At 31.1% G+C, this 24,035-nt stretch overlaps 1 protein-coding gene and 1 long non-coding RNA gene across 11 annotated transcripts in view; one reads left to right on the top strand and one right to left on the bottom strand.

Annotated features, from left to right (window-relative positions):
- Positions 1–24,035, bottom strand: part of LOC145242626 (uncharacterized) — a 377,218-nt gene that overhangs the window by 224,056 nt on the left and 129,127 nt on the right. For all 9 annotated transcript variants that reach the window (XM_080105747.1, XM_080105741.1, XM_080105740.1 and 6 more), the window contains 2 exons: positions 17,758–17,919; positions 6,915–8,310 (listed from right to left, as the gene is read on the bottom strand). In XM_080105747.1, the coding sequence (XP_079961873.1) occupies positions 6,915–8,254 (1,340 nt within the window). In that variant the 5' untranslated portion in view covers positions 8,255–8,310; positions 17,758–17,919. The remainder of the gene's footprint in view (positions 1–6,914; positions 8,311–17,757; positions 17,920–24,035) is intronic.
- LOC145242628 (uncharacterized) overlaps positions 19,993–24,035 on the top strand; it is a 109,289-nt gene continuing 105,246 nt past the window's right edge. For both annotated transcript variants that reach the window (XR_013862782.1, XR_013862781.1), the window contains exon 1: positions 19,993–20,369. This is a non-coding gene — a long non-coding RNA (uncharacterized LOC145242628). The remainder of the gene's footprint in view (positions 20,370–24,035) is intronic.

Raw genomic sequence — 24,035 nt, 5'->3', positions numbered from 1 at the left:
GCCGATATAACACCAGAAAACCGTGATACATAGATTGAAAAGTCAGCTATAACTTCCTATATATGGAGGTGAAAGGAAAATCATCTACTCATATTGAACAAAGAGAAGAATGGCGGTAGAGTAAGATATCTCTAAGGAATGCAGATGTTGAGTGACAATGACCTCCCAAGTCCACCTAGTATAGTATTGAATAACATCTGAAAACCAATAAATATAAATAGTAAACTAAAACACTATTAAGAACATTACAATAAGAGTAATAATATATATATATATATATATATATATATATATACACACACACACATAAATGTATACTAATTCTATTGTAATAAGTAGTAATATACTACACATACAGACAAAATTTAAGGCTTCCAAAATTCCTATTAAAACTGTCTCCATGAACACATGGCCTATTGGTTAGAGGCCTTGGTTCCCATTCATTTCTAAATGACAGTCTTCCTGCCATAATAATGAAGAATGACATAAAATTAACACTTCTACGCAGTCATGATGGAATAGGAACAATTTTTTCTTATGGTTTCAGAACTTCAACATAAGTTAACTTTTTCAATAATGATTCCAAGTTTGAATAGGTTCCTAAATAAGAAAATATGTCTTAAGAAGGTCAGAGGTTACATCGGTTGAAACATTGTGAATATAACTAAGATGAGAATAGAAATGCAAATAGTCCTAATAATACAAAAACATTTATAAAATCAAATGTAAGAAACCAGATAAATAATTTAGTACATGTTTGTTAAGATAAGTTTTTTAAAAAAAGTCGAGAAAACTGCTGAATCATCTAATTATATAATCTCGCTATCAACATTGACAGTAATGCTCCAGTACTTACGAGATAGGAGGGGGAGAGGGGGAGAAGAGGAGAGCTGTTCATGTAAGCCTAAGGGAGATCATATTTCTTTAAATATTTAATTTACCTATTAACGCTAATCACAATTATTCTTATTTTCAACATTATTGAATTTACTTACAAACACAAACTAGGAAACAGAGAAGATGGATTATGTATCAACAATGTCTAGTGTGAGTTTTTTTTAAATTGCGCCAAGGTGAGTTTGTCAAAATAAAAGAGAAAAGTTTGACAAAGGGGAATAAAGTCCCACCTACATTGTATTTTTGATTTTGTCATCAATGTCATATGGTACATACAAGAATGCAGCACTTGATGTGCTCGGCTTCGACTTAGAAGAAGAAAAGGTGTAAGCTCCAAGGCTTTTTTTTTCTTTTTTGGCGGGAAAAGGATAAAAAAGGAAGTAAGAAAAAAAAAAAAAAAAAAGAAGAGTGCACAACTGAATTGGTTAGAAGTTGGAGATAAGAGCCACAGCAAATGCCCCAACTGCTTCTCCCACTGCTGCTCCACATGCTGTTGTAATAGGAGTAGAAGCAGAGCAGCAGTCAGCAACAGCATGTTATTTCCAGCATAAACATTCCTATGTTAAACCAACATGCAATTGTGTTACATGTTAATAGAGACATACAAATATATAGGAGAAGACGTATAAGAGTTGCAAAACTTAAGTAAACGCTGATTACATACATTAAAATGAAGTTACGTAATTATATGTAGGCATGAGTATTCATCAATAACTACTATATTTTTAAAACTTTATTTCGAAGAAATGAAATGGAAGAAAGTAAATTTAAACAATATAGATTGATTAAAATCTTAAAATATTTAGCTTAATTGATGCATTAAAAATAAACAAAAAAGAAAAAACTATGGCACATATTTGAAGGCTATCATTAAAATTGACTTTCTATTAGAATCCTATCAATTGATTATAGTTTGCTGATTAAATTATAGTATCATCTCTCTTACTTTCTATATTTAGAAAACTGATGCGGGAAATATTTATTACCAACATATAAAAAATGATTGCTAATAGAACAATGATTGACGGATGATAAAAAAAAATATGCAGACTTTAGAAAAATTATTATAGAAAAACTATAATTGGATGAAAAAAAAGATGAAAGATTCATTTTACCTTACAGCTCAAGACAAAATAAATGAGCTGGATGCTGACTAAAAGTTTAATTCACTGAGTAATTACTAAATAAAAATTTGTCTAGTTCGCTTATGTTTTTGGCTAAATCAAAAATCATCCCATCAATCTATACATCTGTAGCAAAAGGCATAATTAGATGTACGTCTGTTTCCCCATCCAATGCACATCTAAAAAAACTCACTCTACCCTGAGAACTCTTTATAACAACAGTAACATTAAGATTAATGCGGCATTGATGAATTTTCAATCTAAATACCAATAAGCTAGGAGAGGTTGTATATTCAAACTCTGTACAGGACAAAGTTTTTCTCAATTTTTATTGAAGAATTATTTAATTTTCATATTAACATTTGTAAAGTTATTTTATGGTCACAATTTTATAGTGGAAAAAATTTAAGAACACCAAGAACAAAAAAACTAAATTTAAATAAACCCTACCCTTTGGATGCTATGTGTCGATCAATAGTGCAAGTAAAATAATTTTATATTTTTTTCGTTTTTGGTGTCTTAAATCTTTGATTTAACAAAACCTTTAATTATTAATGTTATTGAGTGATAAGTCATTTATAATTATTTCAATTCTAATGAAATATTTACTGATTAAAATGGGTAATTTTTTTTTATGATTTAATGTAAAAAGTTAAGTTTATTGACAAAGGAAAATTTGAGAAACTTAGCAGAGACAAGTACTTCAACTTATATGGCAATAAATTCACTTTTTTTAAAAAAATTTATGTCTATTGTAAATTTCAGTAGTTGCAAAAGTTGTATGCTTATATATGAGTTTGTTAATTTTTGGGAGTGGCAAATAATGGAAAGCAGAAGAGCATTTTTGTCAGGCTTTGATGAAAATGTGTGTCAACTTATGAAGTGCATAAATTTACCTGTATGAAATCAAATAAGTTTATAAAAGGTGACTATCATAAATGTTTTGTGAGAAAATAAAAAAATAATAATCTAAAATACATACGACTATTTGTAAAGAAACAAATCATTTGCAATTAGCGTTAGAAATTCCTTGTACTGTTCACGTGATTTAATTAATTTTGACATCTTTAATAATTTTTGTTCCTCGTATAAAAAAATTATTTCTATGCTAAATATACAATATTCAATGCACATATTGTCAAACACTTATTATGATTTTGAAAATAATAGTAGCAGTAAGACAATGACTTGCCTACACATGTTCTAAATTGTCAAATTGAATATTTAAATGAATTAGATACCGTTAATTTAGGTTTTATTACCTAATAAATACACATTGCTTTGGAAAATAGAGTGGTCTCTCTTAGTAGCAAAGGGAGATAATTGTATAATCTCTAACATATAAAAGGCACTTTGTGTTTTTTACAAATTCGTGCCCAGTTGATTCTGTAATGATTTTTTTGAAATTTCACACAAATGTACTTTATGTGTCTGGGAGTGTTCTTAGATAGGTTTTTATTGGAATTTCTCCAATAAGTATCAAAAATCGATAATCGAAAAAAAATCTGATTAAAGAAGGAACATTCTGATTTTGACCAAAGTTAACATCCTTATACAATTCAATATTACAAGTGTATTTGAGAAGTTTTATCCTCACACAGGCAGAACGGCCTGGTATATAAAATAAACAGATTCTATCATAAGACGGCAGCATGTTTGAAATGAATGTTTCTGTTTAGAGCACACTTGAATCATGATACTTGCATTTTAAATTTCAATTCAAACCATTATATAAAAATAATTTTATAAAATAAACAATAAGTTCTCTACAGTGCAATGTAAACTACAATGTATTGTTGACTAAGTCACTGCAGGGAGACATGTAAGGCTTTCTCTTGGTGCACTGTAGTGGGTCCCTGAATAGAGCAGACAATCGATTTCAGTGATAATAAAAATATTGGAAGTGTGGAACATTTGCTGATCCTCATTCAATCCAAAGTAATGTTCGGTCTTCCTCCTAGTACTTGATATTCAACATGTTGCATTTCTTGGAGTAATATTCATTTTGAGTATAAATATGGTTTGTAAACTGCAAAAGCTTATTAGGTATGATTGACTAGTCATAGATTTGTTTGTAAAAAACAAAGAGAGGATTGAAAGAAGAATAAAATTTCCTGTGGAAGCATGTAATGTACACTGCTGATAGAGGATGGTCTAGTCACATGAAGTGATTCCCAGGATGCAGTTAAAATGAATAAAAAATATTTAAAACAAAAAAAATGGTGATCATCTCATTCTTGAAGAACATATTAGCTGATCAACAGAGAATATACTTAACCATGACTCATGAAAAGATGAGACAAACAAGATTCATTTGAACATAAGAGTCATCTAAGGAAAGAAATTATTGCTCACCTAACAAAATGTTATCTTGATAAAAAATTAATTTGAAGTCAACTATTTTTAATAATAACTTTATTAATTTGCAATCATGTTTATAAGAATAAAATTTTAATAATTGAGAAAATAGTTAATCTAAATAGTCAATATGCTTATGGAGTATCGTTTTTGTATGACAATCTTAAATTTATTTCTATACACTTCTATTTCATTAAAACAAAGTATTATACTCTGATGAACAGATGATAATGAACAAGAGATTTAAACAATGAACATGTATATAATTCAAATTGTGGAGAGGAAAATATGAGGAGAGCTGTGCTTGGTTTCTATCTCTCTTTGGGTGAGTTGTAGTTTCTCGTGACAATGTAACAAAATGTAGAGAACACCAATTCATAAACCTTTAAAATGCTGAATAAAAAAACACTATAAAAATGATATGATGTGCATTTACTGCCAATAAAATAAAGAAATAATTTTAAAATCTTTAGTGTCTCAAGGTCTTCTTTATCAAACAAGTAAGAAAATTAAATTAAACCAAATAGATAATTGATTATCACAGAAATTTTAAATTAGTTTAGACACTTCTGGTGAGTGATGTTGATAATTTTTTACTATTAAAGATGAGTACCAAACAAATTGTAAGATTTTTTTGTCATTTTTTAATAGTAGAAAAGCAGGAATTTGACATGCTTATAGTTCCAGTATGCAATATTAGGAAATTAACACAATCTTACTTTAAAAAATATGCTCTTCCTGCTAAAAGCAAATTTAAAAGTGTAAATAAATCTGAATCTAACAAATTGTAAATCATTATTTCAGTTTTATTCACATTTATCCAGTAATATTAGTTTAAAATCATGAATAGCTACTTGTACAAAGATTTTTCTTTAAATAGTAAGTGTATACTTAAATAAAGCCTTCAATGGAATAAATAATAAAAACACACTCAAAATCTTTCAAAAATTGTTATTAATGCCTGCCTCCATAACACACAGGTAGGGAATCAACTGAAAAAATAAACAACTCCTGGTTAAATAAAAGGAAAAAATGACACCAGTATTTATTCCTCTATAGCAAAGTATCTATGATTACCAAATATACATTCATGTCTTTTTATTATAAAAATATTTAAGGCAAAATGTTGTTACTTTTTTATTAAGTGTAATAATTATCAAGTTCAATATTACATGAAAGTAAAATAATGAAAATGCTTAATTATGAATAAAACTCACATATCAACAATGTGTAAGCTTATATTGAAATTGCTTAGTTGTTTTGTCACTGACAAACAAATGTTTTTTATTAATGTACTTCAAAATATCAGAGCCAATGCATATGGAAAGGGAAGCAATCAATAGTTTCAATAAATAACTCATAGGTTATCGTTGCAATAAAAATACATATTACAAATATGATCATTTATTTGAATAAAAAATAAAATAGGTAATGGTATATATGTAATAGTTCAGAATCATTTTTACATCTACTTAAATGACTAACTGACATGAAATGCGAGTCAAATGTTTAGATAATCTACATATCAATATAAATCACTATCATATGGTTGGAAATAAAACAAGAAAAGGAACTTTATTTCTTTAACATATTAAAACATTTTCAAAAACGGTGTCTATTATTACCATAATGAATACCATGTAGAGTTTAAATCCAATCTGATCCAACAGACTAATACTAATGAGAAAATTAGAAAACTACAATTCCTGCCCAACAATTTTTGTGCAACTAATAGGATACAATGGTTTCAAAAGAAAAGGTTGGCATGACATAAACAAAAGCTTCTCACACACACAATAAAAAATAAATAAATAAAATAAAAATCATATTTTCATTTCTTATTTACAATATTTATAAAAAAAAACGATTTTATAAACAAGTTATAAAGTAATAAGTGAGTGAGCAAGAATCACAAATTCAAATTAGTTTTTTTGAACATGCATTCAAACAAAACATTTTCCATCCTGACGTTTTAATCTGTAATGTACAGTTGTTAATATTAAAAGTAACAGCATTTATAGTTAACATTTTATAACTTTTTGTTTTGCGTTAACCTAGAACAATATGCCACAATGCTTTACTAGTTTTAACTAAAATCAGTTTGACATGTGCTTTATTTATATATTTTGGACTACTGTTTTTTGGTCTTGGTTGTTGCTAATGTCACATTTTAAGTTTTATAATCTCTTGCACTCTTCAACCTTAAAGTTGTGAGTTCAATCTGTGATGGAAAAAACCTAACTGATACTCAATATTTAAAAAGTATGAAATGTTAAATGAGGGCATTGTACCCATTGAATAAAAGGTCCAGCTGAAGAATGCTGGGATGTAGCAACAAGAATATGAAAAAGCTTCAAAACTTGTGAATCATATGTTCAAATAAGTGATTTATGGATAAAACTTGATGCAATAAAAACCAAAAGCTATTTGCCTTACAGAGCCATAACTGTGAGCAAGTACTTCTCTTTCGATCTATTTACTTTTTTTGACAAAACAAAGATTAAAATGATATGAAGATGAGGGTTTGTGACTTACCCACTAGTTTTGGTTTTGCCGACATTGAAAACAATAAGCGAGTCAGCAGTGGACTCAGTTGAAACACGGTCTGTTTTTCCTGTAAGGATGGACATTATGTGGTGACTACCATCATCTTCTTGCTTCACTTCTTCATGTTTCACGAGCATTTGGCTTACTTGTGTCCGAGTATTGCCCTCAACTCGGCTAGTTGTAATCACATAAGGTTCCCTCTCCAACTTGACTTTCTTTTGCTGTTGTTGCTGTCGTGGGGGCGGAGGAGGTGGAGGAGGAGGAGGATTTGTTTGGGATGGGGGTGGGAGTGGGGGCTGTGCTGGTTGTTGCTGTTCATGGTGTCTGAGGTAGTTTTCTGAAGCTGAGGATAAATGTTCAAAAGTGGAATCAACACGAGAAGACGATTTTGAAATAAAATTTTTAGTCGGATCAACAATTGCACCATTGAACTGAGTGTCTTTACATTTGAGAGTGAGGTCAAACGGTTGTTCCTGCAGATATCTGGCAGCCAGTTGACGCTGGACACTGTGGCAGCCGGCTGACGGCTCTTCGGTCAAGCGAGGTGGCTTTGGTGTTTGACTGATATACGATGAAAGATAGCCCTTGCGGCCTCCTTGTAAAATCCCTGCGCTGCTCTTATTAGAAATGTTGGCGTCTCGTTGTGATGAGACAATGTCTGTACAAGTCAGAGTCTTTGTACCTCCTGTATTGGTCACTGGTACTTCGGTCACATCTACAGATGTTGTTGAAGTTGCCGATTGATCAGGAGGATCATCAATGCTGTAACTGCTGATTGTGCCAGACGGCTGGTCAGCAGTGGAGCTCTCTGAGGTAGACTTTGGTGATTTTGCATGGGCAAAAAGTCGACGCAAGATTTGGTACTTGGAAACTGATGACTGATGAACTGAGTATTCCTGTATAGAAGATGGCACTGCCCGCCCTGCCTGAATTTGATCATTTGATGACTGTCCGCTACTGGGAATAGTTGCGGATGTGCCACTACCACTTCCACCGAGGTCACTGCGACCAGCCGGGTCCGTCTCACTGGCAAAGGCCGTGGACGCCAAACTGTAGTCAGTCGTGTCGGAGGAGCTCCCTGCCTGTGGCACTGTTTCATCATCGCAAAATCTTTTATTACTGCGTCTGGCAAACCGTTCTAATTCACTACTACTATCGGCACCAAACGCTTCCCGAGACTCATCATTGTCAAGAGTTTCCCGTTTTCCTGAGGTAAGTTTTTGTTGTATAGATGAGGACTCTGCCTGAAATCGCTTCAGTTCCTCTTCAGTGAGAAACTGTTCAGCTGTGGTTGGACCAGTTTTTGGTTTCTTTGGAGGGGGCATCATGAGCCATGTATGCAACTGGCCAAGTCAGCTATGTTCTATATCAGGCTTCATAGCACCTGAAAAAAAAAAAAAAATCTTTTAGTAATAAAATGAACAGAATTCATTTAAGTAAAATACAAATAATACTACTGAATACAATTTAGGATAGTAAATCATAACAACTACTGTCGGGACAATTAATCAGAATCAGAAAAACTTGTACCTATTTTTCAATGCCAAAAGTGATTCTTTTAATTATCTTTTTTATTTGATTTTGTTTAAAACAAAATCTCCTACTGCTGATAGTAATGATAAAATAAATATTTATTGATTTTAAACTACCTGTAAAACTAAAATCTATTAGATCATCACCCCACAAATTTGTTTTTACATTTGAGAAAATATATGCACACTTAACATGTGTTTTTATGGTATTTATAATTAAATATTTAGAGATGTATAAAAAAATGAATCATCCCATCACTACTGACAACATTCAGTGAAAATCAGGAAACAAAGAACTGATTGTTTGAATTTTACTATTAGCTTCTATAAAATCGTAAACTAAACAATAGTCAATTAAATATGACAATGCATCAGGAAATCCATATCTGTCTGTAAATAAAAAAAAGAAATTATCATTTTAAAAGGAACATGGTGTGTAATATCAGTCTCATGTATGAAATATGTGTCAGTTATTTATGCAAATTTTCAAAAGAGATTTTTTTTGTGATTTTAATTAACAGTATTGCCTGTTAATTAGGTCCAAGCGAAGAATGATTAGGGAGGGTCAACTTGAGTTTTTCTATGAGGAATAGCTAGTTGATTGTTTAGCTTAAATATTTGATACAAGAAAGGTAGAACCAGTTGCTGGTAGACTTTTATGAAAGTCAGAACATAATCTAAAGTCTTGGGCTATCGGATGCATAGACATCCTTTAGTGATGATCCAACCAAAAGTAACTCCTGGTTAATGAAATGGATATTTATTAGATGAAAAAATAGGGTAAAGTTGAAATTGTTGACTCCTTAACCTCCCTGTTTGCAACTACTTATTATCACTTATCCCAGAGTGGACAAAAGTATATTGATGAACTCTAACTAAAACAGTACATGAGTTCACTTCAGGGTTTGGATTACACAAAACTGGGAAGGAACCTGGAATCTTTATATCTTCAAAAATGGATAGAAACAATAAAAATGAAAAGTGATATGAGGGATGAAAGCAACGAGATCAATGGAAGTATGAATAAGTTGTCACAAGAAAATCGCCAGTAGGAATAATAAATGAAGGACAAAGCCAGAAGCATAGATAGGAAGTGAGAAGAATTGCCAGTACATTAAGTGACATATGCAGAGATGATTAGTGAATGAGCAAATTCCAACACTTATTTTATACTTAATTATGCAAATATCATCAATGATTGGCTGATGACATGACTCATTTGCATAACCAGCAACACAGATTAAGTAACTGTTGTGAATATTTGTTTATAACCAAGTGTTCCTGGGTTTGTAACAATCCTGTTTGTTTTTGGAAAGTCATGACCGGTCTTCCATTGCAGACACAGCCAACAAAGATGATTGTGACCATCAGATGCAGTAAGCAATTCATTTTGCATATTATCTTTACTGCAAATAAATTATGAAAAACAAAAATGATATCAATATGTAAAGATAAGATGACTTATAAAAAGATTGTTAACTCTGACAAAAAAGCATCTTGATTGATATAAAACATTTGGAGCAAGGAAAACAGAAACAGCAGATAAACGGCAAAGACAAAAACCTAGCACATCCCAACTACAATTGCCTTAATGATCTGAACCTACTCATCTTACCAGTCTTCAAAATTATAAATTCAATGATCAAGAGAGAATAAATAGTACAATTGATAAAAAGAATTAAATGATGAGGATTAAATGTCCCATTCTAATATTTTTGAAATGAAAATAATGTTACCAATTTAAAACTTGTCTTAAAGAATATAATGTAGCTTTTAAAATAGATTTGCATTTAAACAAAAACATTTTAGATAATGTCTAGTTTAGATAGAAAAATAAAGCTGCAACGAATTAAAAAGGAAAATTCAATAGTTAAATTTATATAGAACCTGCATCATATCTTTTTTTCTCTGTACTTTTGATGTTAATAGCTTTAATAATAAAAGTTAGATACGAAAGTCCATTTCATTAGTCAGCAGTTTTTGTTTTCATCACTAAACGGAGTCTCAAGTCCTCTTCCTGTAACCAACGAGTCTGTGAAAAAAACTTGGAAGAAATCAAAGTCACTTTTTAATAATTTTACAGTTAATACCCTTCACTCTCTCCCTTTTAGTGATTTTCTTCAATTGAATGTTATTTGACCTACTTACACAATAACATTCCCATAGCATGCTTTATAATCTTTTAATAACAATGGCACAGTGGCTGAATTGATAACACCAACCTGTTAAGACACGATTTTGAATTCATTCTTGTCTAAAGACTCAAAAATTTTTTTTAATATTTATCTATATGTTTCAAATAGTCAAAAAAGTTTAAATGTTTTTAAAAGTTCCTTTCTTTTTTTTGCGTCACATAGCAATGGATTTAACAAACATTTAGATACTGAGCACAATCATAAAAATGGACTAAAAGTAAATACTATTCTCAAAAGTGTAAAAATGGTTCAAATATTTATAAACATGAGTTGTTTTGAATCATCAGATTCGGTTTAATGTCCATTTTATATGCTACCACATGTTAAATGGCTTTTGGAAATTGACTTTCAAGCTAACCTATTTTATTTTCTTTGGAAATTATTTCTTTATTTAAGACAGAATTTTTCCAGGCTCGAGGTTCATCTTGATGTTAAATGATGGAAACCATCTTTTTTTAAATCAAGACACAATCTTTACATGATTGTTCTAACGATATAAAAAGAGCAGAATCCTTCATTATTTTAAAATGTTGGCAACACTAATCAAACAAAAAGTGCACCTGTTTCAAGTGTAAATTTTCTTATTGATGTTCTTACAAAATAATTAATAACTGCAATTGTTCAGCTAATTTACTAACCCTGTAGATATGGATAAAGCTTTATTTAAAAAAGTTAATATTTTCATATGATTAAATTTCCAGTCTTCATTGAAAAAATTGTTTTTGTAATGTTGAACAGTTTACATTGTGAAACTAACAAATATAAACGATTTTATTGCTTATTTCTCACAGTTAAATGTTAACAACCATGTTCCCTTTTCAAATTCAATAGATCCTTATAAGTGTTAGACAAGTTATCTTATCTAGAATTGAGTTTAGTTTACTTTTCTATTTCATCAATAACTGAAAGGGGAAGGGATAGATATAGTCATACCTTTCTCGAGGGTCTTAGTGAAAGTGATACAATAGCCATGGCACAGTTCACAGTCTGTGCTGCACTTATTGCATAACATCACTACAGTTATTAACTTGGAAAAAGAAAAACAATACATTAAAGAAATATACTTCAGAATCAGATTTTTCTAGCAGACAAAATGTTAATTTTCATAATTATTAATTATTTAAAATAAATAATAAAAAATAAAGCCCACTAAATTCTGAAAATATTTTAACACATGATAATTTTATACATTATATAAAAATATCTTTTTTAGAAAAAAATATTTTTTATCCATTATACTGAGTGTTGAAATCTTTCAGTTATATAAAATTAATAGCAAAAATATGTCCCTTTTAGTTGTACATTTTTGCTAGGTTGAGAGTATATAATTGTGAACGAACTACATAAACTGCTCCTGAGAGGGTAATTACTAAAAGGATAATATCCCTAATACAGACAGCAATGATCCCGACCCGTCTCCCAGATCAACAGGATCAGTAAGCCTTATTTCCAGACCTATTTCTGACCATAGTTTTTTTTTTTTTTTTACAAAGGGATTACCACTTATCAAGGCCCAGAGGTCATGCGAGGATAAGGGTTAAAGAGTATACGGTGGTCAAAAGGACAATATGATAGTCATCGTTAGAAGTGTAAATTTGGTAAATTGGATTACTTAAGGGGAACAGATTATCAAGAACTTGTTTACATTGGACTTGAAGATGGCCATATTGTAGTCAGCTGGAAAGCAGGTAAACAGAAGAGAGTTTCACAGGTGTGAAGTTCTTTGAAAGAAACTTCGTTCATGGAATTTACATTTAGGTTTAGTTCTTGAAGACTGGATAACAAATACTCATTGGCGACTTAGGAATGCTGATCATGTAGTAATGATAGACATCACCCTAAATTCTTGACTTAAAGTTGAAGAGCCATTATTCAAGATAACAAGGTACTACAAAAAGGCTGACTGGAAAACTATCAAGGATCGCATCAGAGATACCCTATGGGGAAATATCTTTTCTCTTGCTGTGGAACAGTGCACAAATGAGACTACTAAATCGTTCAAGGCAGCAATTCAAGCGCATGTTCCCACACGGAAATTCTATAGCAAACCCCAGTCTCCCCAACTGTTCACTTCTACTTGTGCTACAGCCATTGCTCAAAGGTAGCATGCATACCACAGATTTATCCGGCATAAGTCCAGTACAAATAGACAAAAGTATATAGAAGTATACCAAATATGTAAGAGTGAAATAGCCACAGCTAAGCAAAGATATACCAAAACCACCAGAAAATGAATTGAGTTGCAGAAATTAGGAACTCAAGATTTCTAGAAAATTTATAAGTGTAGTAAACAATAGGTAATCAACAATTTCCCCATTATTCCAGAACCTTGAGGTTGTTTACAGAGCAATCAAGAAGGTTAACCTACTTGTCCGACAGTTTGCCTCCAACTTCACTTAAGACCTAGCATACTATTCCCTCCCAGATTTTCCTTTGTGGAACCAGGCTCGATGATCTAAAAATCACCCCTTCCCAAGTTCATGATATCATAAAAAACCTAGACTCCGAAAAGACGTGGATCTCATTTCAGCTATACTATTAAAAAAAAAAAAATGCTTCACTGAGACTGCCTCAGTTCTCTCCAAACTCTACACCAAATGCCTTACCAAATCTTGATTCCCTGACTGCTGAAAAATTGCTTCTGTGGTATCAGTCCTTAATTTATCAAGCACTAGGTCACCACCTCACAGATACTAAATTTCTTTCTGACTAATAGTGTGGATTTAGGCAACCTTGTTCTACTGCAGGTATTCTAACTAATCTCTGAACATATATACCATTCATTAGATAAGGCAAGAGAGGCTAGGAGAGTAGCCCTAAATATATCCAAGACTTTTGACAGGGTATGGCATGATGGTCTTCTCATGAAAATTAAATCACATGGTATTTCTGAACAAATACTTGACATAATCAAATCTGTTTTAAATAAAAAAATAATTCAGGTTGTCCTCGATGATCATACTTCAAAACAACATGATAGAAATGCAGGTGTGCCAAAGGGGTCGGTCCTTGGACCTTTATTATTATTATTCTTATTTATAAATGACCTTCCTGATAAAATTGTCTCCGAGATGGGTATATTTGCTGATGACACCACATTCTATAACAGACACGAGGGGAAAACAAATGAACAAATATCTAATGCAATGGCTGAAACCTTAGAGGAAGACTACCAGTCTGTAGTGGAACGGGGAGGTTAATGGATGGTAACATTTAATGCTTTCCCTTAATAATTACAAGAAATCTTTTCAACCACTGATAGTCATGGCTAATGATACTTTCCACAGATAACATGAACTGGAACAAATATATTGAGAGCATTGCCAAGACTGTTGCAAAGGTGAGCTCTCTCTACCGAATTAGAAAGTTACTAACATCTTAAAGTATCCTGTACCTTTACAAAGCCACCATTCGTCCATGCATGGAGTACTGTTGCCACATCTGAGTTTGTACATCTGCTACTAGTCTTTCACTATAAGACAGGGTTCAAAAACGAGTGGTCAACCTTATAGGTCCTACACTGTCAGCCAAACTCCAACTTTTGTCCCATTTACGAAATGTTGTATCCTTGTGCCTGTTTTACAAGTATTTTAATGTAAGGTGCTCTGACAAACTTCAAGCTCTCATATCCTCTTGACATAAATACCTGCGACTAACCTGACAAGCAACAAAATCCCAACCATACACTGTAAAGATCCTTAGATGTTGGAAGACCTTCTACTCAAATAGTTCCATCGAACTGCTAGATTTTGGAATCCTCTACTAGGTCCCTGCTTCTTCAACTGTACTGACATGCAAAAGTTCAAGTGTAATGTGAACCGACATCTTGCCGTTTAACTCCTTACATAGTATCCCTGCAAATTTTGTCCCAAATAATAGCCCTTTACTTTCAAGTGGTATTATACCTTGTTTGGGGTGAAAAAGCAATAAAAAATAAAAATCATGATAATAAAATAGATAGTAGACTAACGAATCGAAAAGGTAATCCTGAGAAGATATCAATATAAGGAACAAACATATACTATGAATGAAAATACAGTACACTACCCCTAAAGAAGGAAACAAAACATAGATTCTTCCTCCCACCCCTCCAAAAAGGAAGCACTAATGCCTGGGAGGATGGTATCATAATGAACGAACATATACTACACTACCTGCAAAGGAGGAGATAATGCCAAGTAGAATGGTATCATGACAACAGAATAGATACTACTATAGTCTAAAAAAATGGAGGAGGTGATACCTGGGAATCTGTTCCTCAAATTTAATGCCTGTGAGTATAGTACCATGGAAACAGAAAATATACTGTACTATTTCTCCACTCTCAAAAGAGAAGGTAATCTATAGAAAGATAGTCTCATACCAATAGAACAAATGCTTCATTATTCTCTCCCTTGAGCATGGAGGTAATTCCTGGAAGGATGGTCTTATGACAATAGAACTGATACTACAGAACTGGTCCCCATTAAAAGATAATAAAATAATCGATTAATTCAGTTATTAAATTTAAAAATGCCTTTTCATAACAATGTTTTCATATTTCATTGGCCTTTTTGCTAATACCAAAGTGTAGTATCAGTTTTCTGTATCCCAGCAACATCAGACATTTTACTATTAACAAAATTATTGCAGATATATAAAAAAAGATATGACAATGTATGTTACACAATATTAATTTATTAGAAACTGTTCTAAACATATGCAAAGGTGTTTGTGTTTTTCAGATTACTCTATACACAGCATCACAAAATCTTATATTGTATGAAAAAATTAAATCAGCATATGCAGTTTTGATGTTAATATAGTTAGAATAAGGTGGAAAAACCTTTTACATTATTTAAATACTAGCAGGGGGCACCCGGCGTTGCCCGGGTGTTTGTAGGTGTGTGTAGGGAGGTGGGGGAGTAATAACCCTGTTTAAATATTATAAAAAAAACATGTTAAAAAAATCGGAAAAACCAAAATAAAATAACAGCGGGGGAAAAAAAAAACGGAAAAAAATGGCATAAATAACCCTATCGGATCAAACCTGCAATCTTAAAATAACAACGCTGTGTGTATAGGGGGGAAGGTAAACTAAAGAATAAGCGAAGTAATAACCATGTTTAAAAAAACGTTGCCCAGGTGTTTAAAGGTGTAAAAGAAAAAAAAAAATACTTTTGGTCGGGATTGAACCTGGAAGCCTTGACGCGGAGGTGGAAACAAAAGCCAACCACTTAACCGTCTTAGCCACGAGTGAGAGAAATTGATTAGCATCTTAAGTTAAGGCTCATAAAGCGAGTGAAAGGTTTGATTGACAGGTAGCCACTAAATGAGGCCATCGCAAGAGCGTACGATGATGTGGCAGTATTTTTAGTTTTCGCTTCCCAGGGGGGGGGGGACTCCCCATTTAAAGGGGATTGTCCAAATCGAATAGCAATTGTCTGATATAAGGAGAAACTCTACATTGATCAAAAGCTGATTGCTTTCTGGACGTTTCGGCGCGAAAGCCGAGAACACGAACCGTTTGAATTTAGTTTCACTGTATTTATACTAAAAAGCCAAACAAACAGGCGACACAGTGAAATAGCGCGAATCTTATAAAAGTCGATGTAAATAAATCTAGATGTGACGCGCATTCGCAAATCATAGATATCATTATTTAGACGGTATATAAAAAGTTCTAAGACATAGTAACCCTGTTGAAAAAAGCCTTTGCGAGAAATAAAATGATCACATTTTTTGCCTTTTATATAAATTACAAACAGTAGAACAGTTTAAACATTATAGTTGCAATGTCACCAAAAAATCTTATACTTTTCCAAATGTTTTAATGAAAAGCATAAAAGTTATTTTCTGAAAATAAAAGTTATTGGTTTTATTCTCCCTGTATTCTAATATTAATGATTTTATCTCTATAACATCTTCAATAATGCTAAGGCATTTAAATGAAAATAGTTGTAAAAATAAAAATAGGATTTTACTAAAAATGTACGACCAAAATGATGTCTGATCAATGTACGACTGACTGCTCCTGCTGTTTGTCATATAGAAAGAACGTGTAAAGTTGTTTGAATCAGTAGGAGCTGATCAGATGTTTTAGTTGTGCTGAATTTTGGCTGTACATAAGGTGCTTTACTAAAAATGTATGTCTAAATAATGTACAATTATTTGTTCCTGCTGCCGATTTACTAATAAAGCAACTTTGACACAAACAAACTACTGAATTTGTCATCGCAAAATATTGTAAAAACCTGTTGTGGTATTTTTAAAATCTATTACATAAATCTCACCTTTCTGTTTAAATGTATGCATGTCTACCTAAAACTTTTCTCAACGGTATCGGACCAGGTTGAAACTGGTACCGTCTGAAAGGGTGATGTCTTGGTCGAATAACATGTTAAAATTAGAAAAAATGGTCAGTTATTTCCTATAGAAATAGAGGTTCACAATGAGGGAGGGTAGCAAAAGTCATTCCTTCATGGCAATTTAGCCAAACACGCACGCACGAAAAACGTTCTTTCTTGAATTAGTTTAAATAGAAAAAAAAAACAACCTTTCTTTGCTCACGCAATTGTAGAGTAGTGGTTATAGTGACAGTGTCATTGTCTTAAGGTGGCACGTTCACACCGACAAAGTGTAACAAGAGGTAAATACAAGTTATTCTTATCTATTACTAATTGTATGTTTCCGATATTGTCTGAGAGCCTTTCTATTTCTAATTTTATTAGGTACTCTTTTTTCTTTTTTCATTGCATAAATACTTTGTTGTTTTGTTTTTTTTTTTACTTTTTAAATTTATAAATAAAATATCTATTATATGCAGAATATAGGTAAAATTTGACGGATAATATTATAGACATTTCCTTTTTTAATATTGCTAAAGAAAATACACTCCTTCTGATTGTTTTATATATAGTTAAGAACTAAATACACTTAAGATCATCTAATAATAATTGGCTTGCGCAAGAAAAATAAATGAAAACTTACAAGATTCATAATGAAAAAGTAAGATTACTTCCAAATAAAGTATACAATAAGTAGATATAAAAAGAAGTCTACATGATATTCATAATTCACTTTCAGTTTCTACTGCAATTTATAAAAATAATAAGAATTTCTTACTTGTTAAACTAGGCTAGATTCAAACCCCAGATAGTCAGTTTGTTGAAATGTCCATAGAACCTCCTATGGTTTCATCTTGTGAACAAATTGGATAGGTTTCTGGTGGAGGTCTTGAGGCTGAATAAATCTGGTGAAGGTCACTGCCATGCCTGTTTTGGTTCACTGTAAAAAGAAAATAACTTAAGTTTATATAACACATATAACACAGGTGTACAGAAAATAGTCTTACATTTCAATATTGCTTTTCTTTAGAATATGACCAGATTAAAAATCTTTAAATTCATTAAAATCAGTGGCTTAAAAAAAAAAAAAAAAGAAGGTACTGATGATAGTATTAAAAAATAATGTAAATCAAAAATAATCAAATCCATTGCATATATAATAATATGCAACGCAATTTCATGTCTGTATGTATGTTATCACTCACCAACATTTTTTTAAATCCGATCATTTGCTCATTGAGATACAATGCAAAACTGTTTCTTTTTTTTTTAATTTAACCTGATGTTGCTGTTGTGTTGAGCATGAAACTCTAAAATACACTTTTGGCTATCGGCCTAGAATGAAAGTGTAGTATATGTTCTTTCCAAAAATAGTAGGATGATATTGTTATGGTCTGAATTTGTGCCAGACATCATAGAATGAAAATATATCACAAACTCCTACAGTGGTTTTGGAAATAATCATATATATTTTGAAACTATGTTAAACAAAATAATTTAATAAATATGTTTCAGTTTTAACAAAAGTGTTACAATAATATTTGGGGTTTGCATTTGTGCCTGGTATCCATAGAATACAACCATGGAATTTCCATGGGTTCTGGCTGTTATTTCATATTATCACTTATTTTTCTAGATGTTCTTTAAAAGTGAGCAATCAAGAAATGTCCACTCCCTATTTGTTTAAATAGAACAAAATGATGACCAATCAATCTCTTGAAAACAAAAGAATTCCATTTCTCCGTTAGTTTTAGTGATTTCTTTAATCGTATGTAGATTGAGCAATGGTATACTATATAATGCTGTCAACTATCACAATATGAATTTTGAAGTATTGTTATAGATTGATAGGTTGTCAATATTTAATTGAAAGCAGAAAATGCATCGCAAACCATAATAAGTCACCCCCTGTTAGTTACCAGGACTTCCAGATGCACTGTTGCACCTCATCTATAGTTTAAATGCAAAGCATAATTTAATAACTATTGTTTTACAAAATAGACAACACTAAAACAAATTAATCTACAAACCAATAACTCTAGATTAAATCTAATGCAAATCCGAAATATTGGAATTTTTAAATGAGAGATGATGCCCATATTATGCTCATTAACAACCCTTTAAAATATTCTGAAGACATCAAAACTTGAGAAATATTTATTAATTTATATTTAATATGTTAAAATTTGATCAGAATTGAAATTATTCAAATTTTTACAAACAACTCTTACTCACTTTTGCATAAAACTAAACTAAACTAAGTATAGCTACACTATACACCTTTATACAAAACATCTAGATTCCAAAATCCATCATAATCAGTTAATTAGTTCTTGAATTTATTCTCATGCAAACAGAGACGGACAAAAACTGATGACAACCACTTTGTTTTATATATTACGTTACCAACAAATGAATATAATTATTATCTAATAGTTATATACGATTGTCATTAGCATTAAAAAAAAGTCTTAAACAGATAAATTTTAAATATGTTTAAATGTCAAAAGTTTCAAAAATAGAATAAGTTGTCATCATTTCTAAATTTTATCATGAAAATACAGATTTTATTTAGAAAAATGGTTTGTCTCAATTCCCCTTCTAAATGACATTGATAAACTTTTGTGTGCACTCCTGCCAATCGTTTAAACAGCAGTTTGCACATGTTGTGCATATACAAATTATCTCCCTTGACAGTAAGGCTTTTTCTTTTTCTAATTTTTAAGAGTTTGCATTATGATACAGTGCAACTTGTATAGATAACATAGAAAACAATAACAAGCCGTTTTTGAAAACAAACAAACAAAAAAAACACATGCAATTTGATTTATTTTCAACACTTAAAAATGCCTCCTTACAAATCTTATATATTTGACAAAGACAAAGTTAGGGAAAGGTGGACAGTTATAAAAAACAGACAGGCTGACATTAGTTGCATTTCATCTAAATCTGCTTGTTGGCCACTCAGTTACCCCCCTCCAGCCCTCTTTCTCTCTCTCCTTTTCTTTTTTTTTGTCAGCAGTGCAAGCGACAGCACTTGTGCAGTCGCATGCGCAGGTGCTTCTAATAGAATTGCATGAGTTTGCATAGATGCACAAGTGAACAACAATGAACGGTCGAGCAAAAGACCTAGACAAAATCTGCAGAGATTATTGAAGAGCACTGTCAGATCCATCTGCTTTATTTTGTCCAACAACCATGGTAAATCAGGAAAGACAAATTTCAAATCCAAGAAATTTGGAAATGCCTTTTACCCGTTGCCATCAACGACCAAAGAAGAGAGGGAAGTCGTTCATTTTTATTGGTTGCGAACCTGATTTACAACACCGCAGCTATTTACCCTTATATTCAAGCATTTCGAAAGGCATCAGCATTTTCTAAATTCTAATTGTAAGTCTTTATTTCCATTTAGATTTTTCAAACTTTTCCTTTCCTGTCATACATTTTATATTTAGCTTTGTTTTATAGAATTTATGTATAAACCTTGTGTTTCCTTTTTTAAACACTTAATTCAAATTATTAAAACCTCGCTGTATATGACGACGGCACATTCAGTAATTTGAACTCTTCTCATTTTTAGGCTTTGTACTTTGGGTGCACATGAGAACTGTGATTAAAAATACATAATCTCATAATACATATCAGATCATTTTCTAAAACAAACATAGCTTGGCTATAAATGTAAAAATTACAAATTTCAAACAGGTTCATAAAAATATGGAAATTTCTTACTTAATAGATTCCACTCCTTCGATACGAATAATAAAAAATTCAAATATCAACAATTTTAATAAATCTTAGCAAATTGCTATTGTTTTCTTTTGAATTACCTGAAAGTAAAACTACTTTGGGAAACAAAGAACCATCTCGAGCCTGCAAGGTCATCAACAGTTTGAAAAAAACTTAACTTTAAAATAAATAAAATCTACAGAGAATAATTGTCAAGTGAGCTTCATATTTAAATCACCATTCTTTAACGGAGTTCAGCTATGCAATCAATTGTATGTGCAAATATTTTATGAATTATTGTTACAAATCAACAAAATCCTCAAAAAAATATTTTTCAAAATGTTTATGGACATAGAATCAATGCAACAGAAATTTATACAATGACGCAAACTATAAAGTGAGGATAAAGAAAAAAAGTTATACGTAAAAAATGTCGCCATTTGAAAGATCCAGAACCAATTATCCATGACTTGCAATCATAACAGAAAATATTAAAAAATATACAAAAGATCTGTAAAATTTAAAGAGTTTGTTTTTTATAGGCATATATACATGTGGTTGAAAATAAATATGTAATGGTATTTAAAATGTATACATTCGTTGAAAAGAGTTAGTAGGGCGCCATTGAGCCTATGCAATACAAATGCGCAATATCTTAAATGCGTAAATACACATTATATAAGGAGTTTCTTTTAAAAAAGTATGCCATACAAAAGAAAATGGATAAAATCAACAGAGTTTATAGAAAATTGACTAACATTTCAAAATATGAATCAAATGGTCTACCATAAGTAGGAGCTATTAAGTAATTATAAAAGTAGAAATAATTAAATAAAAACCAATATATTTTACACAATGCAGAATTTCATTTACTGAGATAAAATATTATCAATTACGAACAGAAACATATTTTTCATAATAAAAAAAACAACTAAAAATCTTACATAAAATATATTAAAAGCAACAATTTGAAAATAATTTTGGTTAATTTGGGTATATTTTAATTTTTGTAAATGTAAAGTAAAAATAGGTGAAAAATAGAAAGACTTTTGGAAAACAAATTTAGTGAAAAGTTAAATTTGGCCTTCTGTGATTTAACAATGAAAGCAGTAGAAGTATAATCACCATTTAGGAGATATTAATCCACAAATAAAGTTACACACTTGTAAAATTCAAATAATTTCAACATAATTTTGCTGTATTATTACAAGGAAAAGACAAAAAAAAAAATTCTTTGAATTTGTTTTTTTTTTTTTTTAAGCTATTTTACAATATTCGATTTTATAATATATATTTTAGCATAAAAAGATTAAAACATATCAGGTGTTTTTGGTCCCCCGATTTATCAGAGAGGGACCTATGTTTTCAGTGGCATCCGTGCTTCCGTTAGTCCAGACTATTGCCAGATAACTGTTCATTAGTTTTTCCTGAAATTTTGCCACAAATTTTATTTCATTAAATAGATGTGCACAGTAAAAACTTTTTTTTTTTACAAAAATTCCCTTTGTGCCCCCAGAGGCTCAAAAGAGGTCAAAAATGCCCAAAAATGGCCACAAATGACACATTTTGCCCCATAACTTTTGATCCATCCATTAGATTTTCCTGAAACTTGGCCAAAATGTGGAGCTTATTGTTCTTAATATAAATCCAGTATGGGTGACCCTGGCAAAATTCTGGTTTGCGTCCCCGGGGGACTTTCAGTGCTAAAAACGCCTCTTTTTGTGTTGTTTTTTTTTTTTTTTTTTTTTTTCATATTTCTCAATAAAAACTTGATATGTCTGACTATATCGTGTTTTTTCACTGTGGTCAACTCAAATATACATTTGTTAGGCCGAAAACTGCACTATTATCTATTTCACAAGGATTCAGCATCCCCAGCGTCTCAAAAGAGATCAAAAATGCCCCAAAATGACAAATGACAGCGTTTGATTCATCTATTAGATTTTCCTGAAACTTGGCCAAAATGTGGAGGCTATTGTTCTTAATATGAATTCAGTATGGCAAAATTCTGGTTCATATCCCTCTGGGACTTTTAGGGCTAAAAAAACATGCCTTTTTGGAGCTCTTTCTTAATATTACTCAAGAACTCAATATGTATACCTATATGGTGGTTTTCCATGGTGCTGAATTCAAATATACATGGCGTGAAACTGCATCGTCTGTTTTCACTGTTATTTGACATTCCCAGGTGCTCAAAAGGGGTCACAAATGCCCCAAAATTGCAAAAAAAAAAAAAAAAAAAAATGACACTTTTTACCCCATAACCTTTGCTCCATCCATTAGATTTTTTTTTAATTTGGCAAAAATGTGAAGGCAATGTTGGCCCTTCACACTTCTAACATTCATCATTTCTTCACTATTTTTTGTGGCGTCATCTCACATGCAGCACAAGAGGGGGACCACGCACATGCAGCTTGTTATAATATAAAACTGAAATCAATCAAATTTCTAAAAATCAATATTCAAATTTCAATATTTCTTCTAAATCACAATTAAAAATAGAGCAATTGAATTTTATTAAATCAATTTTATTCAAGTTGTTCAAGAATTAACAACTTTGATAAAATTGATTTTCAGCAAAATGTGTAGTAGCATATAATATATTTGTAATTATTTTAATTTATAAAAATTAGATAAAATAATTTTATAAGGTAAAATTTTATTGTATTTTTAAGTTTATTTTTGTTTTTAATTACTTTTTATTCAGCAAGTTGTTACATGTAATTACAGTTGAAAATACAGAGAGCAGGTAAGGAATTCCAAAAGCGAGTGGTTTGAAGAAAGAAGCTATTACAGTAGAAAGTTTTCCACCATCTGGAGACCTTTATAGTGAAGAGGGATGCTGCTAGTCAGGTTTGTCACAGGTATTCCCACTGAAGGGTTAAAAGTTCAGTAAGTTTGTTGGAGCACATTCCATGGAAATACTTATAAAATAAGCACAAGAACACAATATTGCAGCCATCGGACATAGACTGGCGCTTTATAGATAGTGTGTGACCTATTAAGTTAGCAACTATATTTTTTTCACTTTTAAACAAAAGAAAATTATTACTACCACTAATATTACTATATATGCAAATAATTTTTTTGCTTAATAAATCAAATCATTACAATTTTTTTTATACTTTCATCAAAAGTCTTGAAAGATAAATCTCAGCTTTTTTGATTTGCTATTTCAAACATAGTAAATCAAATTGTTCAAGTTAAATTCTAAAAAATATTAGAAAATCAGTTTTTTCACTTAGGATAATGATTTCAATAATAGATAATCTTTATTAAAAAAAATACTTTTTGGAATTTAATAAGAAAACAATTTTCTTGAAATAT

The sequence above is a fragment of the Euprymna scolopes genome, chromosome 21 (genome assembly GCF_053919585.1).
Source record: "Euprymna scolopes isolate OS-2025 chromosome 21, ASM5391958v1, whole genome shotgun sequence".
In the NCBI taxonomy this organism is placed as follows: Eukaryota; Metazoa; Mollusca; class Cephalopoda; order Sepiida; family Sepiolidae; genus Euprymna; species Euprymna scolopes.
This window is presented reverse-complemented; position numbering and strand designations above follow the sequence as displayed.